The 14,558-nt window shown below is 46.2% G+C and overlaps 1 protein-coding gene across 3 annotated transcripts in view; it reads left to right on the top strand.

Moving 5' to 3' along the window:
* Positions 1–14,558, top strand: part of GLI1 (GLI family zinc finger 1) — a 108,827-nt gene that overhangs the window by 82,204 nt on the left and 12,065 nt on the right. Inside the window, exons 2-7 of one of the 3 annotated variants that reach the window (XM_083599727.1) lie at positions 9,369–9,557; positions 10,067–10,165; positions 10,389–10,481; positions 11,193–11,388; positions 12,412–12,577; positions 12,911–13,018. In XM_083599727.1, coding sequence (XP_083455853.1) covers positions 9,461–9,557; positions 10,067–10,165; positions 10,389–10,481; positions 11,193–11,388; positions 12,412–12,577; positions 12,911–13,018 — 759 coding nt within the window. In that variant the 5' untranslated portion in view covers positions 9,369–9,460. The remainder of the gene's footprint in view (positions 1–9,368; positions 9,558–10,066; positions 10,166–10,388; positions 10,482–11,192; positions 11,389–12,411; positions 12,578–12,910; positions 13,019–14,558) is intronic. The other 2 variants (XM_083599728.1, XM_083599729.1) reach the window with 2 other exon arrangements.

Raw genomic sequence — 14,558 nt, 5'->3', positions numbered from 1 at the left:
ACCAGCTAGCAGATCTCTGTTTCAACTCATTGTCACAACATTGTCCCTGATGTCTGGGCGGGGGGGGGGGGGAGAGCTGCCTACCCCTGTCCAACCCCCAAAGGTTTCAGAAGCTAAGGCCAAACTCAATGTGACATTAATTGCGTGGTTGCTATTAAAGTGCCTCCTTCTAAAAAATTAAATACTGTAGCAACCGCAGGAGAGGCAGATAAGGAATGAGACTGCAAAGGACCAAAAACCAGTGTGGCATAATGGTTACAGCAGGAGTCAGCAAACTTTTTCAGCAGGGGGCCAGTCCACTTTAGACTTGGGGGAGGGCAGACTAGATTTGGGGGTGAGAAATGAATGAATTCCAATGCCCCACACATAACACAGAGATGCATTTAAAATAAATACATATATTCTACTTATGTAAAAATACACTGATTCCTGGACCATCCGTGGGCTGGATTTAGAAGGCGATTGGGCCGGATCCGGCCCCCGGGCCTTAGTTTGCCTACCCATGGGTTAGAGTGTTGAATTTAGGACCTGGGCAAGCAGGATTTGAATCCCCGCTCAGCCATGAAGTTCACTGGGTGGGCGATGAGGGTTCAAATCCCCACTCAGCCATGAAGCTCACCTTGGCCCAGTCACCATCTCTTAGCCTCACCTTCCTCACAGGGTTGTTGTGAGAATGAAATGGGTAGGAGGGGAACCATGTACACCACCTTGAGATCCTTGGAAGATAAAAGGTGCTATATAAATGTAATAAATAGATAAAAATGAATGCAATGGGAGGGATGGGGGCCTTCTTCAGTCTGAGGGCCTGATTCTCTCATGCCCAATCTTTTGGCACGCAAGGGGCAGGTGTTGCCTGCCAGTGGTAGGTGAGGCCAGAGTGGACAGAACCAGAGGCAAAAGTGCTTGTCTTTGTAAAATAGGCTACTTTCCAGCCACACAAAATACAGTTTTTTTCACACACTGTGGGTTAAACCACAGAGCCTAGGGCTTGCCGATCAGAAGGTCGGCGGTTCAAATCCCTGCGACGGGGTGAGCTGCCGTTGCTCGGTCCCAGCTCCTGCCAACATAGCAGTTCGAAAGCACGTCAAAGTGCAAGTAGATAAATAGGCACTGCTCCGGCGGGAAGGTAAACGGTGTTTCCGTACGCCAGAAGCGGCTTAGTCCTGCTGGCCACATGACCCGGAAGCTGTACGCCGGCTCCCTCGGCCAGTAAAGCGAGATGAGCTCCGCAACCCCAGAGTCGGCCATGACTGGACCTAACGGTCAGGGGTCCCTTTACCTTTTTTACACACACATACACACCCCTCTTCTTCCTCCATCCAAGAGACATTGTCACAGTCCAAGGACATAGTCCACCTAGGCAAAAGCACTGTGGCACATTGTACAGTTAGGCACGGCTTTCTGATAATCCCAAGAGCCTAACAAATAGGCATTAGGCCCCTGGGCCTGAGGCTTCCCCACCCACAGTATGTGAAGAGGAAGGCTTCACTCCCCCCCCCCCCATGAAAAATCTTGATGTAAATCCTCAGACACACTCTCAAGCTGCTGTGTGCCATGGAAGGAAAGCATCTGTTTGACACAAGGCCAGCCAGCAGGACGCCAACTTGGCCAAGAAGTGCCTTGGGTATGGTTTCCTCAGGTATCGCCAAAGGATGCTGACCCTTTGTGGAAGCATTTGGACCAAGAAATGGTTGTAACTGCGCAAGAGCAGTTAGCAATAGCATTGAAATTTCCCTTTGTGTGTGTGTGAGAGAGATTCCTGGTTAAACCACTGGCGGAACTCGTGGAATCTGAAGGCATCTGCAGTGAAAGAAACTGGCGGAGACTTCTCACTAAGGCTGTGTTATCCTGCGCACACTCACTTCGCAATGAACCCCATTAAAGTAAGTAAAACAGGTACTGAACACTTAAAGCTTCTGTGAACCACCCTGAGACCTCTGGGTATAGGGTGGTATATATATTCAATAAATAATAATAAAATAATAAAAATAGGCCATCTTAGAAGCTCAGTGCCCTGGAAGAGGGCGTTATCTGTGGCACTCCTTCCCTGCAGAGGTGCAATGGGCACCTTCATTGTACAGTTTTCGGAGAATGCTTGAAGACACACCTCTGCCCTGGCTTTTGACACTTCAGATGTATGTGCTCACCTTATTTCTCTTAGTGTAAGTTGTTTTAAGCAGTTTTCAATGTTGCAACCTGCCCTTTAGGACCTTAGGGTGTTATTAAAATAGAACTTAAGGTGAAGGGTGTAATAACAATTACAATTAAAAACTTTCCTCACAGGTTTGTAGGGAATATAAAATGGACAGGGGTATGCTAGCCTGAGATCCTTGGGATAAAAATGTAATTACAGTCATATATTTTTCTCTCAAACGTTAAGTGCAATTTGGACTATTGGGGCCAAACTGCATATTATAATAGGATCTGCTGGGCTTTCAAAAAATGGAAATAGAGCTATGGGTACTTCCCGATATCTTTAGAACAGCAATAGAGAGGAGATACCATTTTTCCACTCAAGATGGCCCTTTAAGTCACTTTTTGCCTTGCAAAGAGCGGGGGGGGGGGGGGGCGAGGAATAAAGATACCACATGGCATTATGAATCTTTCACCTTGAAGTGCTATGGTGTTGGCTCCCTCTGCTGGAATCCAGAATATATTGTTGGCTGTTAAGAAACAGCAAATGGTTTGCAAGCATTTAAAGCAGTGATGATAGAGTTTGCTACTTTAAACAGTCATGTCTTCTTCCAAAGTATCCTGGGAACTGTAGTTTGTTACAGGTGCTGATAGTTGTTAACCCCTTTCCTCTCATAGAGCCTGCAATTTCCAGAATTCCCTGTTCAGATGGATTGATTGTTAAACCATTCTGGGAATTGCAGATTCTACTGTGTAGATGGAGGCTTAATGTCATGCAACATTCTCTATGACCGTCCACAAAAGCAATCCCCTAAACCCCCTGGCGGAGGAAGAGGAGTGCGGGGGGAGTGCACTGCCCCCGGCAGCACAATCCCAGCAGGGTTCCATCGCGGCTGCCCTCCCCCGCCTGCACTGGGCGCCATGCCCCCAGGACGTGCGCCACTCCACTCCAGGTGGCGCGCCACGCCCCCAGGACACGCCCCATGCCATGCCCACGCCTGCTCTCCGCCCCCTGGTGCCGGAGCTTGAAGCTCCACCACTGCCTAAACCAGGGGTTAGCAAAAAAATTTAGCCGCAGGCCAGTCCACTGTCCCTCAGACCTTGTGGCAGGCCGAAGAAGGGGCATAGGGTGGAGAGCTGGAAGAAGAGGCAAGGGGGCCAGGCGCTGCGCTTACCTTCCCAGGGGCGTGTTCTGTAACACTTTTCATCTCAGTGGGCTTGAGCAGTTCTTCAGGCACTGAGCAAGCAGCCTTGAAACGATTGCAGCTTACTTGCAAGTAAGCCCATCTCTAGGGCTCTTACTGTCCATGCATCCAACGGCAGGGCAGGGTGCGGCTACTTGCTGAGATGCGGTGTCTCCTAGTGGTCTCCTAGTAGCGCAGGTGGAAGCTGGCAGGGAAGGGAAAGCGGACTTCTGGAGGTGGCGAGGCAGGAGGAGCCAGAGGCGCCGGTGGGAGCTGCCTTGCCTCCTTGCGACTGGAGGAAGAGGCCGAGCGGCGGTGCGTCTGCCAATCAGACGTCGCCCCTGGTTTACTTCAGCGTGGCGCGGGGACGTCTCTGCCAATCAAACCCCGCTGAGGTAAACCAGGCGTGGCAATTGAGTGGCAGAGCCGCCGCCACTTGGCCTCTTCCCCCCATCGCCATTGCCAGGAGTCTAAGCTTCGTGGTGGGTTCCGGCTTCATGGCGCGGGCTGGATTTACAACCCTGATGGGCCTGATCCGGCCCGCGGACCTTAGTTTGCCGACCCCTTTTTTAAACAAAGGCATAAATGAGTGTTGGGTGGCAACTTGTGAATTGCTCACAGAGGAGATACATCACCAGAAAAGATATTTGCATGTGTTATTTTATATAAAGAGATGCAAGTTTTAAAATAATTTCTATGATTTATTTATTTATTTCATAAAATTGAATACACTGCTTGATTGCAAAAAAGCCCTCAAAGCAGTTTACAAAAAAGGCAAAACAATACAATTATCAGGAAAAAAAAAATTAACAGCAATAATTTAAAACACTGGAAAAAAATTAAAAGCAACAATAAACTATAAACAGATTAATACAAGCACCAGCTTTCTAAATACCTGGGCAGACTTGTCTAAACAAAAATGCTGAAAAGTGCGCAGTGAAGGCGCATTCCCAGTATCAAGAATTCTGATAGAAGCATCGTACATTCGACCAGACCAAGTGACCTGGGTGCCCTTCCAGGCTGCTTTCCAGGTGCTGCTAAATGTTGACGGGCAACGTGGAGGCCCCTCCTGCTCGCCTCTCCTTATGGTCCTTGCTTTTTGAACAGAAATTGGACCAGACAACTCTTCAGATAGAGGGCATCTTAAAGCAAAGGATGCCTCTGTAAAGGTAGGGTCCGTTGCCACCTTAAGTGACGGGTGCATTACTGTGCCAGCCATAGTACCTGGTTGCCACTCAAGATGGGTGGGAGTTCCTGTGGATGCACACAGCTGTGAATAGGGTTGCCACCTGCACAGAACTGGACACACAAGCACAAAGTCGCTGAAGCTGTCCCTCTCTATGCCTGGAGAGGGCTGCTGTTAAAGGGATAAGAAAGTCAGCAATCCCTGTGGTGTAAAACACGAGTCCTTCAGAATGCAAGTGGTGGTGAGGAAGACCTGAGCTTGTGCCACACTTTCCTGTGGGCTGATGGCCCTGCATACTTCCCGTATATTTCATTGTACCCAGGTTGGAAGGAGATCTTAAATCTGCCACCACTTGGAAGTATTTTCTTTTAAAATTGTATTTTATGGTTTATACAATGAAAGAGAAAATGAAATATACTCAGAGTCCTGTAGTGATTTCATGCTCTTTATTGCAGCTTGTAAAACAGTGATTTAATTGCCCCACAAACCTCAGGCTTTTATATACATTATTTACACAATGAGTCCCGTCTGATTGGCTTCCCTCCTGGAGCCTGATTGGTCTTCTCCTCCAGGCCAATCAGTTGTTGCATTCTACAATCCTACCAGCCTAATTGGCTGATTAACTTCCTCCTGGAGCCTGATTGGTCTTCTCCTGCAAGCCAATCAGTTGTTGCATTCTAGGATCCTACTTGCCTGTTGTTCTAGGATCCAAACTTAGTACATAACAGAAAACAACAGCACAAGTACAAATGACTCTGGAGTAATGCAGTTAAAATTCATGCACACAGCACTTACTTGGTCTGCAACAGAATAAGAAGGAGAACCTAAGGCTGATGTTCTGTGTCTATTTACCTATTGAACTTTGCTATAAGGAAATCTGAGTAGGTGGGTGGAGGGGAAGTGAGTGATGTTCTTTTGGTGAAAGTAATAAATGGAGATAGCATCCCAATGGAAAGCTGTGGGTGGTCTTTCCATGGAGAGGTGATGGCAAAAATATGGGAGAGAGAAACACACACAGCATAGCAAGTTCCTTGTGTTTGACTGATATCTCCAGGTGATCAGCAATAGATGGAAAAGTGAAAGCAGGGTTAGGGGGAATGAGTTGTCCTGTAATGTCAGATACTTGCTCAAATACAGTTCCCCAAAATCTTTGAACTGGGTTGCATTCCTACCACATGTGCAAAAAGAACCCCACTGTTCACATCCCCTTCAGCATAGTGGTGAAACAGTATTATCCAAAACAATTTTAGGGGACTCTAGGGCCACCTAAATAGCCTCTTGAATTTTAGCAGAGGCGTTTCTTTTTATATATATACTGTATAATATTTTTTATTAAATTTTCTGTTTTACAATTTCAAATAAACATTTTACAAACTTTAAAATATCCAGTCACTTCCCTTCTTCTTTCCATGGTTCATTTTACATATCATATATCCCTGCATATTTTATTATAACAATTCAAATCAATTTTCCACTTTTACATCCATCAAAAATGATATACTCTGTTGAATTTATCTTAATGCTGCCTGTGTTTTCAGCTGTACCATTATTTTCCATATAATCAATAAATGTTTTTCAATCTTCTTTAAACATATGTTCTTCCTGCTCTCCTATTCTATATGTTAAATCTGCAAGTTGTGCATATTTTGTCAACTTAAGTTGCCAATCCTCTTTAGTTGGGACCTCGTTCCCTTTCCATTTGTGGGCTAACAAAACATGGGCCACAGTTGTTGCATGCATAAATAACCTTTTCTGGCACCTGAGAATTTCAGTCTGGGTTATTCTCAGCAAAAAGGACTCTGGTTGGGGGGGGGGGGGAGTAATTTTGAACATTTTTTTCAATTCATTATAAATAATTTCCCAATACCCTTTTACCTTTTTACATGTCCACCACATGTGGAAGAACGTTCCTTCCACTTCTTTACACTTCCAACACTTATCTGATTCTGTCTTATAAATCTTAGCCAACCTACTTGGAGTTAAGTACCATCTATTAATCATTTTCAAATAATTCTCTTTCAATGAATAGCATGCTGTAACTTTCAGATCACTTTTCCAGAGTTTCTCCCAGAGGTTAAGATCTATATTGTGTCCTTTATCACCCAGTGTGTCATTGAAGCTTTAACAAACTCCTCTTTTGTTTCCCATTCTAATAACAGATTATACATTTTAGACAAAAGTTGATCTTTGTTTTGCAAGAGTTCTTTTTCAAATTGTAATCTTTGTTCCAAAAATCCATTCTTTCTGTCTAATTTAAACATATCATGTAACTGATGCTATTGCAACCAATCCGTAACTTGGCTCCTTAGGTTTTCCATTGGTTTCAGTTTGAGTCTTCCCCCCCCCCCCCATAAAATCCAGCAGTTCCCTGTAAGTCTATCCATATTAACTCTCTTAATTGTAATTGCTTCGATGGGAGATAACTATAAAGGTGTTTTTCTTTCCAGCAGATTTTTATATTTCTCCCAAACTCTATACAGATTCTTCCTAAGAATAAGGTTCATCAAACTCTTACAGATTTTTGCCTTCCCAAAGACATGCATGCCAGCTGAATTTAAATCACGACCCTCTAAATCTAGGATGTCTGCATTGTCCAAAGCAATCCAATCTTTTAACTAGCATAAACAAGCTGCCTCGTAATACATTTGCAAGTCTGGCAGAGCAAGCCTCCTCTTTCTTTTATATCTATTATAATTTTATGTTTACCGTATTTTTCTTTCTATAACACTCACATTTTTTCTCCTAAAAAGTAAGGGGAAATGTCTGTGCGTGTTATTGAGCAAATGTGTGGTCCCTGGAGCCGACTGGCCCGAGTGCAGGGGCAAAAATCAGATCGCGCACTGCAGAGAGGAGGCTGCTGCTTTCCTGCATTCTGCCTCAGGGTCTTATTGCCCACCCGCTTCTGTTTTCGGTTGCTTTGTTTACAAAGTTGTAAAAGCTGTTTTCGGTTGCTGTGGTTACAAAGCACAGATCCACATGGATTCTCAGGATTTTTGCATTGGCCTACCGCAAACTCACCATCAAATCACATGTCTGTGGCCACAGCATGAAGCACCAAAATGATACATCCACTGTTTCATTCAGATTTTTTTTTCTTGTTTTCCTCCTCTAAAAACTATGTACGTGTTATGGTCAGGTGCGTGTTATAGAGCGAAAACTACGGTAATTCTTGGCTTTTCCCCCATAGCAGATGCATTTCTGATGTAGCCATCTTTCTGATCTATAATCATGCTCCTGATCAAAGGCTGGAATTGGGTCTTGGTGACTCATACATGATTGTGGGCCAGTGTGTGACTTAAATGGTAGCAAATCCTGTCTCCCCACAAACCTGAAGTCATATTTGGGGTATGGAGTTGGATCCTTTGTACAGTCGTACCTTGGAAGTCAAACGGAATCCGTTCGACTTCCAAAACTTTCGGAGACCAAAGCACGGCTTCCGATTGGCTGCAGGAAGCTCCTGCAGTCAATCGGAAGCCATGGAAGCCCAGTCAGTTGTTCGGCTTCCAAAAATAGTTCACAAACCAGGTTTGCGGCATTCGGGAGCCAAAACGTTTGAGAACTAAGCTGTTCAAAAACCAAGGTACCACTTTATAGGGATCCTATTTAAAGTGGGCTTGGAGGGGCAGCAGGGAGAGGATATGGATCCTTCTGTATCCATTGACGACTCAATGGCCATACACAGTGGAAGTGCAATCAGGAAGTGTAACAGGTCCCACTGAGTTCAATAAGTGATTCCCAAGAATAGAAATCATAGTAAGGGGTTGAGTATCTAATGTGCACAAACATTTACGCAAGCTTATGTGTATGTCAAAAGAACAAATGTTTTTTTCTTAAAAATGAGAGTGGGACTCATTGTCCTGTGTTGATAACATTGCCACAGTTAAGATGAGGTGTAAAAGAGTAAATAATCATGGCGAATGCTCTTAAAAGGCATTTTCATTCATTTCCCCAGAGAGGGAGGAGTTAATCTTGTATCTATTTAATAATGAGCCTTTGATTCTCCCCTCACTCCACTCTGCTTTACTAGAAAACTCTTGTCCTCCTTTCATCAGACAACTGGGGGGGTCACTGCCTCTGTCTCTCTCCAGACTTGTCAGCATTTTGCGGGAGGGATTCAGGCGCATACTGAGAATTTTAGGTTTTTTCAATTAAAGTGGATTACTGTGCTTTGTCGCTCTGGTGCAATGAATCCACTTTTTAAAAAGAAATGACTTTTTGCAGTTTGGGTAAGCGACACTGAAAGGTGTGGATTGATTGAATGAATGACAAATGGTAGATGTATAAAAAAAGCAAACCGGGATGAATGCAGGATGAATGTTCATTCTTGTGTAAGCTACAGGCAAGCAAATCAGAACAAATACTCAATAAAGACTGGCTATAAACTAACCCCCATGTAAACTTTGTGCAAGCCAAATCAAGAAAAATAATAAATTGGCCGTCTGGAGGAGCCCTCCATATCTGTTTAAGGGCATAAAATACTATTACTGGAGCTAATCATGGAAGGTGTACATTAAACCTGTGTTATCATAGGAAGCTGCCCTGCACCAAACCAGACTCTTGGTCGGTCCTGCTCAATATGATCTGATGTGACAGATAGTGGCTCTTCAGAGTTTCAAGTGGGTTTGGGGAGAGAAAGGTATTTTCCAGCCCTGCCTGGAGATGCCAGGAATTCAACCTAGAACTTTCTGCATGCCAAGTCTGTGCTCTGCCACTGACATGTGACCCCTCTCTGTCAGTGATGAAAACTAGGGTCCTTGGCTGAACTGCACAACAAGTCAGGACCAATTCTAGAGCCACCACACCAGTGACTGTGGGATCTTGGGTCTCTCTTGTCTTCTCACATGACTACACTCTGTCTCTTGCAGATCTGGATCCCTTAGCACTGCCACTTCCTGGCTCACTGTAACCCATCAAAAAAGCAGATGTGCCCCTGACTGCATCCAGCCTCCAACAAACCATGTTCAACCCGATGAACGCACCAGTTAATAACTACGTAGAACACTGCTACCTTCGCCCCCTCCATGGGCAAGGCCAACCCAGCACCATGGTGGAAGGTCAGTCTCACAGCAACAGCCAGGGGCAGCATGGGCCAAGAGCAGCACAGTCCTCTTGCTCAACACTCCACCTGAGCCATCTGTTTGCCTCTCCTTCTGTTCTTTTCCAAGAGGGTTTTCCAATCCACCCAGCTTCCTGGAACCTTTTCCATGTTGCTATGTCTGCTGAGGAGCTATTGCATGGAACCCTTTAATGCTACAGAGGATTTGTAGAGAAGGTTTTCTAGGAATGCATGTGCACATTCAGTTTGGGCGGAGGACCAGCAAGCTCTGCAGGTCCTCATTTTCCTCTGTGCACCCGAGACAATGCCCTTGTGTCTCAGAACACACTCATCACACCCCTTGAGGTAGATGTTGGAAGGGAATATTATCAGGGGCCTTGTTCAGGATTCGGTTGTCTGCCAGTACTGGTCTTCTCATTGAGAAGCCCCTGATGACGTTCCAAGGAATCCCAGGGTGGACCAAAACATCCCCTGCTTCTATTAATGGCTCACTCTGTTCTTTTCCAGGAATCAATGACTTGCCATATTACCACCAAGCCAACTCCATGGGGAATCATCACACCTATGGGATGCCACCTGGAAGTGAACATCCTTCTCATACTGATGGTGAGTTTCAATGACAGGTGGTGGCAAATTCATGAGAAGTAATGAGTGGGGGGGGGCAAGGTAGAAGGGGACACCCTGCAGCCTACAGACTTGAGAGCACAGATAAATAAGCACAGGCCGAAATTTTGCATGCAGCTGGAGTTTTCTTTGATAGTTTTGCCATAGCTGCTGAAAAGGCAAGCTCTTGTGCGGTTTTCAAAGTGGCTTGTCTCTTTTGCTGTAGGACCCGCCGTGGTGACAGCTTCCATGCAAGCCCCAGCACATACATCTCCACTTTGGAACATGCCTGTAATTACTAGAGGCTGTCCTGGACAAGGTCAGCATCAGTGGTCAACAATATAGGGCACCTCCCTGGGCCCACACCCCCAGTGAGGACACAGTACTGACACTAGAGCCTCCTGCTTTTGCTCCTCTGTCTTGCTGTGTCAGCTGGTTTACCTTCCCACTCCAAGGCTGCAAATGCACTGTCCATTTAAAGCACATGACTTCCCACAAAGGATTCTTGGCTGCTGAGAACTGTATCTGTCTGAAGGATAAACTACGGTTCCTGGGATTCTTTGCAGGAAGTAATACGCTTCCACAAGAACCAGAACCAGAAGAACCCTTCATTAAGTTGTCTCTTGATGCTCTTAGAGCAGGGATAGCCAACCTGGCCCCCTCCCCCACCAACCCCAGCAAGCATGGTCAGTGGGCAGGGATGATGGGAGATATAGTTCAGCAACACCCAGAGGGCCATGGGTTCCCTCTCCCTGTCTTAGAGGGCCAGGCAACCTCATATGATGCAATGCATTGGAGAATGTGCAGGAGGGGAGAAGATGCACAAACAGCTTGGTGACATGCCAACATTCATTTAGAGCACCCCAATGCTTTAAAGAAATAAACAAACTCTAGATAGCCTTGGAGGCAGGGAACCCTGTCTGAAAACTTGGAGAGCAGCTGCCAGCCAGTGTTGGCAATATACTGACCCAGATGTAAAGTCTGACTAAGGATAAGGCAGCTCCCTGTGTTCTTCCTGTTTCCCACCCAGGTACTCGCTTTTCTACGCCCCGAAGCACAGCCAAGTTGACCAAGAAGCGAGCGCTGTCCATCTCTCCTCTCTCAGATGCCAGCATTGACCTGCAGACTGTCATCCGCACCTCTCCCAATTCCTTGGTGGCTTACATAAACTCCCGCTGTGCTTCAGCTGGTGGCTCCTACGGGCACCTCTCCATTGGCACCAGCAGGTAGGTTTTCCCTTCCAGGATAGGTCAGGTTTGTGTGTATTGCGGAGCCCCAACATTTTAGGACCAGGGACATATTTGGAAATCTGAGGAACTGTCCTGGGCACCATAAAAGCCTGTTCCTCTTATAAACTTAAACTCAGTGCTAGACCTCTGACAAAGAACCTTCTTCACTTGTATGCAAAATGTATGGGAAACTCTCATACACACCCAAATACATCAGCCAGTTGTGGCTCCTGAGCAACACACATTATAAACCTCATATTTTAAAAAGTCAAACATGTTTTTAAAAATGTGCTTGACCTACCGTGGACATGCAGCACCTGTCTGTCACTCAGACCTCCCAACACCCCAAGTTCTCAGTTTTCCCCAAACTGGCACAAATGAGCTTCCACTCCCCACTCTAGCCATTCTGAAGCAGAAGCATATATGCCCCACTTTCTATTATTTACTCTTTGGGGAAGCACACCAATGTCTGCCTTTAAAGCCAGAGCCTTTTGTGTGTGAGGAGCACTGCAACAAGGAGTGGGGAATCCTCACGCCCAAACTTGACTACATCTCCTCAATTCCGCACTCCTTAGCTGCCCAAGAAAGCCCAATTATAGATAGTCAGAGGGTAGTTCTGTTAAATTAAGGTAAGCCAGGTGAGGGGATGATATACAAATGCACTCTGAACAAAATGAAAATAGTTCTACGGTTGTGCCGGAGATTTAAAAAAACCTTCCTGCTTATGTTAGTTCTCATTCTCCACTAATAGTACCCCCAATCAGAAGTTTCTTCAGCTCCATGTTTCACGGCTGGAGGGCATTGCCCATGCCCTTTCAAGCATAAGGGCTAGAAACTTTCCTTGCCCTTTTTGTTTTTTAAAAAACTACATTTGGGCTCAATAACACGTTATGCACTTCTGTTGCATCATGTTACACATGCACAGCACTGCCATTATGCAAACGCTCATTGTGCAAATGGTGCATTATGCAGGTGTTCTGCATGCAAACAGCTTGTGCTTTCTTCTGTCACCCTTGGCAGTCCTTCCCTTGGGTTCCAGAGCCCCATGGGACACCAGAAAGCTCAAGGGATGTCATTTGGCCACAACCCACCTATGGCTCCCTGTGGATCTCATGAACACATACCTGGCCGGCCAGGGATGATGCACCATATGCCACCACCCCGTGGGATGCTGAAACACTGCCAGGTAAGTGGATATCAGGTTCACCCCCCTGCCCCTCTCAAAGTGTCACGCTCAAGCAGGTGAATACCAAAAGCCCCCAACATGACACCGCCGTACCCATTGCTTACCAAGTCCCATAGCCTGCCCACCCCCACCCCCCACAAAAAACCCTCAGAAATAAATGTTAACCACCCAGGGGTGCCTTAGCACTCTTGGTAGGCTCTAAGATTAATCTCTCACATTCGTTTGGGAAAGCAAGATGGGTGGCCGTAGAGGGAGAAGGGGCCTCCTTCGGGTCTGGGGCTGCACTGGGAGAGGGCACCATCACCTGGAGCTCTCGCCGTCTCTTTCCCACAGCTGAAGTCAGAGCCCAGCCTGGGCAGCCCTCTGGATGCCCTGAGCTCCAAGTGCATGGAGGAGTGCTCGGAGGGTGACATTTCCAGCCCAGCCTCGACAGGGACACAGGTAACATCGGCCCACACCAATGTGCTCACACAGACACCAAGCATGCCCTCTCTCCAAAGCCAGAGTCAAGTGTCCAGGACTGGAGTGGCTCATGTGGAGCTGGAGGGGCGGTGGGGGCGTGGAGGAGAGAGAGGAAGATGTTCTCATCATCAGCGTTACACATAAAAACCATGGTGTTTCACTTGTTTTTCCTCCCCAACATTTCAGTCTCACAGCTGGATAGATCAACCGCACTCTAGGCTTAGTCTCTCACTCGTTGCCAGTCCGTCCACAAACCAAACTGCGTGTGCAGTGGGATTGTGTGGGGCAACCTTTAGGGGACATGGAGTACGGGGGGAGGAGGGGGAGGAGGGGGAAGTCCTGGTGAGCAAGCAGCAGAAATTATTGTGCTGCTGGAATGTGTTACTCAGTTCCACTTTGGGTACAACCCAATATCTGCTCCATTTTGACCAGATGCCATTGCATAAGTTGCTCACCAGAGAGAGCCCTAGCAGAAGCTGGTTTCCGGAGACGCATCAGATCCTTTTGGTTTGGGCAGGCATATCTGATGGTTGCAGCTGAGGCATTGGTGGCAGGGTATTTTAACTTACTGACAACATTGAGATGATCATATCTTGGCTTAATAAGCCAAGGTATGAACAAGCTCTTTGGCTGAACACACAGTTCCTTTGCTCTTCCCTTTGTGTAGGCTGGGGATCTATGGTTAACAGCTTCAGAATGAACCAGGATATTAAACTACATTTTGAAGTTGACTTAATATCCTGACTTGTTCCAAAGCTGCTAACCATAGTTTCTTGGTTCAGATGAAACAAGCAAGTGTAATTAACAGCAGACTTCCTGGCTTGTTTGCCTCTCCACCATGAAGGCAGAGGGGCTGCAAACTCAGACTAAAGGCTTGTTCATATTTCAGCTTATTAAAATCCAAACTCTCCTATTATGTTTTATGTTGGAATCTACCCTTAACCTTTGAAAGAGCATGTTATGTGCAGATACATGTAATTTATTTAAAAGCATGGCAGAAAAAAGCAAGAATTCTAAGCTCCACTATGGTGGAAATCTGCCCATACAAATATACCTCCTCCTCCTCCTCCTTCTTCTATACCACCCCATATCATGTTTTCACACCATCAGTCACCCATGTGATACAGTTACAACCTGCAAAAAGAATTTTTTGTGAATTAAATATACAAAATTGCCTTAAACAAGTCAGATCATTGGTCCATCTCTAGTCCACTGGGGTCTCAGGTAGAGGTCCTTCCTTTCCCAACTCTGTTGCTCAAAGATGATACAAACTGATTCTGGGACCTTCTGCAGGCAAAGCACCTGTTCTGCCATCAACTAATGGTGCCTCAGCCATGTGACCCATCAGAAGGCACAAAAGAGATTCACGGACATCAGCAAAACCCTTGACTTCATCAGTCCATGAGGCCATGGGCGCAGCTGGGAGGTGGGGCAGGGATGGGCAGCTGCCCCTCCAATCAAGAAAAATCAATAAAAATGCATAGCTGAGATTCTTCCCACCCAAAAGCCCTCCCCCCCA

The sequence above is a fragment of the Podarcis filfolensis genome (assembly GCF_964270895.1).
Source record: "Podarcis filfolensis genome assembly, chromosome: 2".
NCBI lineage: Eukaryota > Metazoa > Chordata > Lepidosauria > Squamata > Lacertidae > Podarcis > Podarcis filfolensis.
Note: the sequence above shows the minus strand (reverse complement) of the source record. Positions and strands in the feature narration are given on the sequence as shown.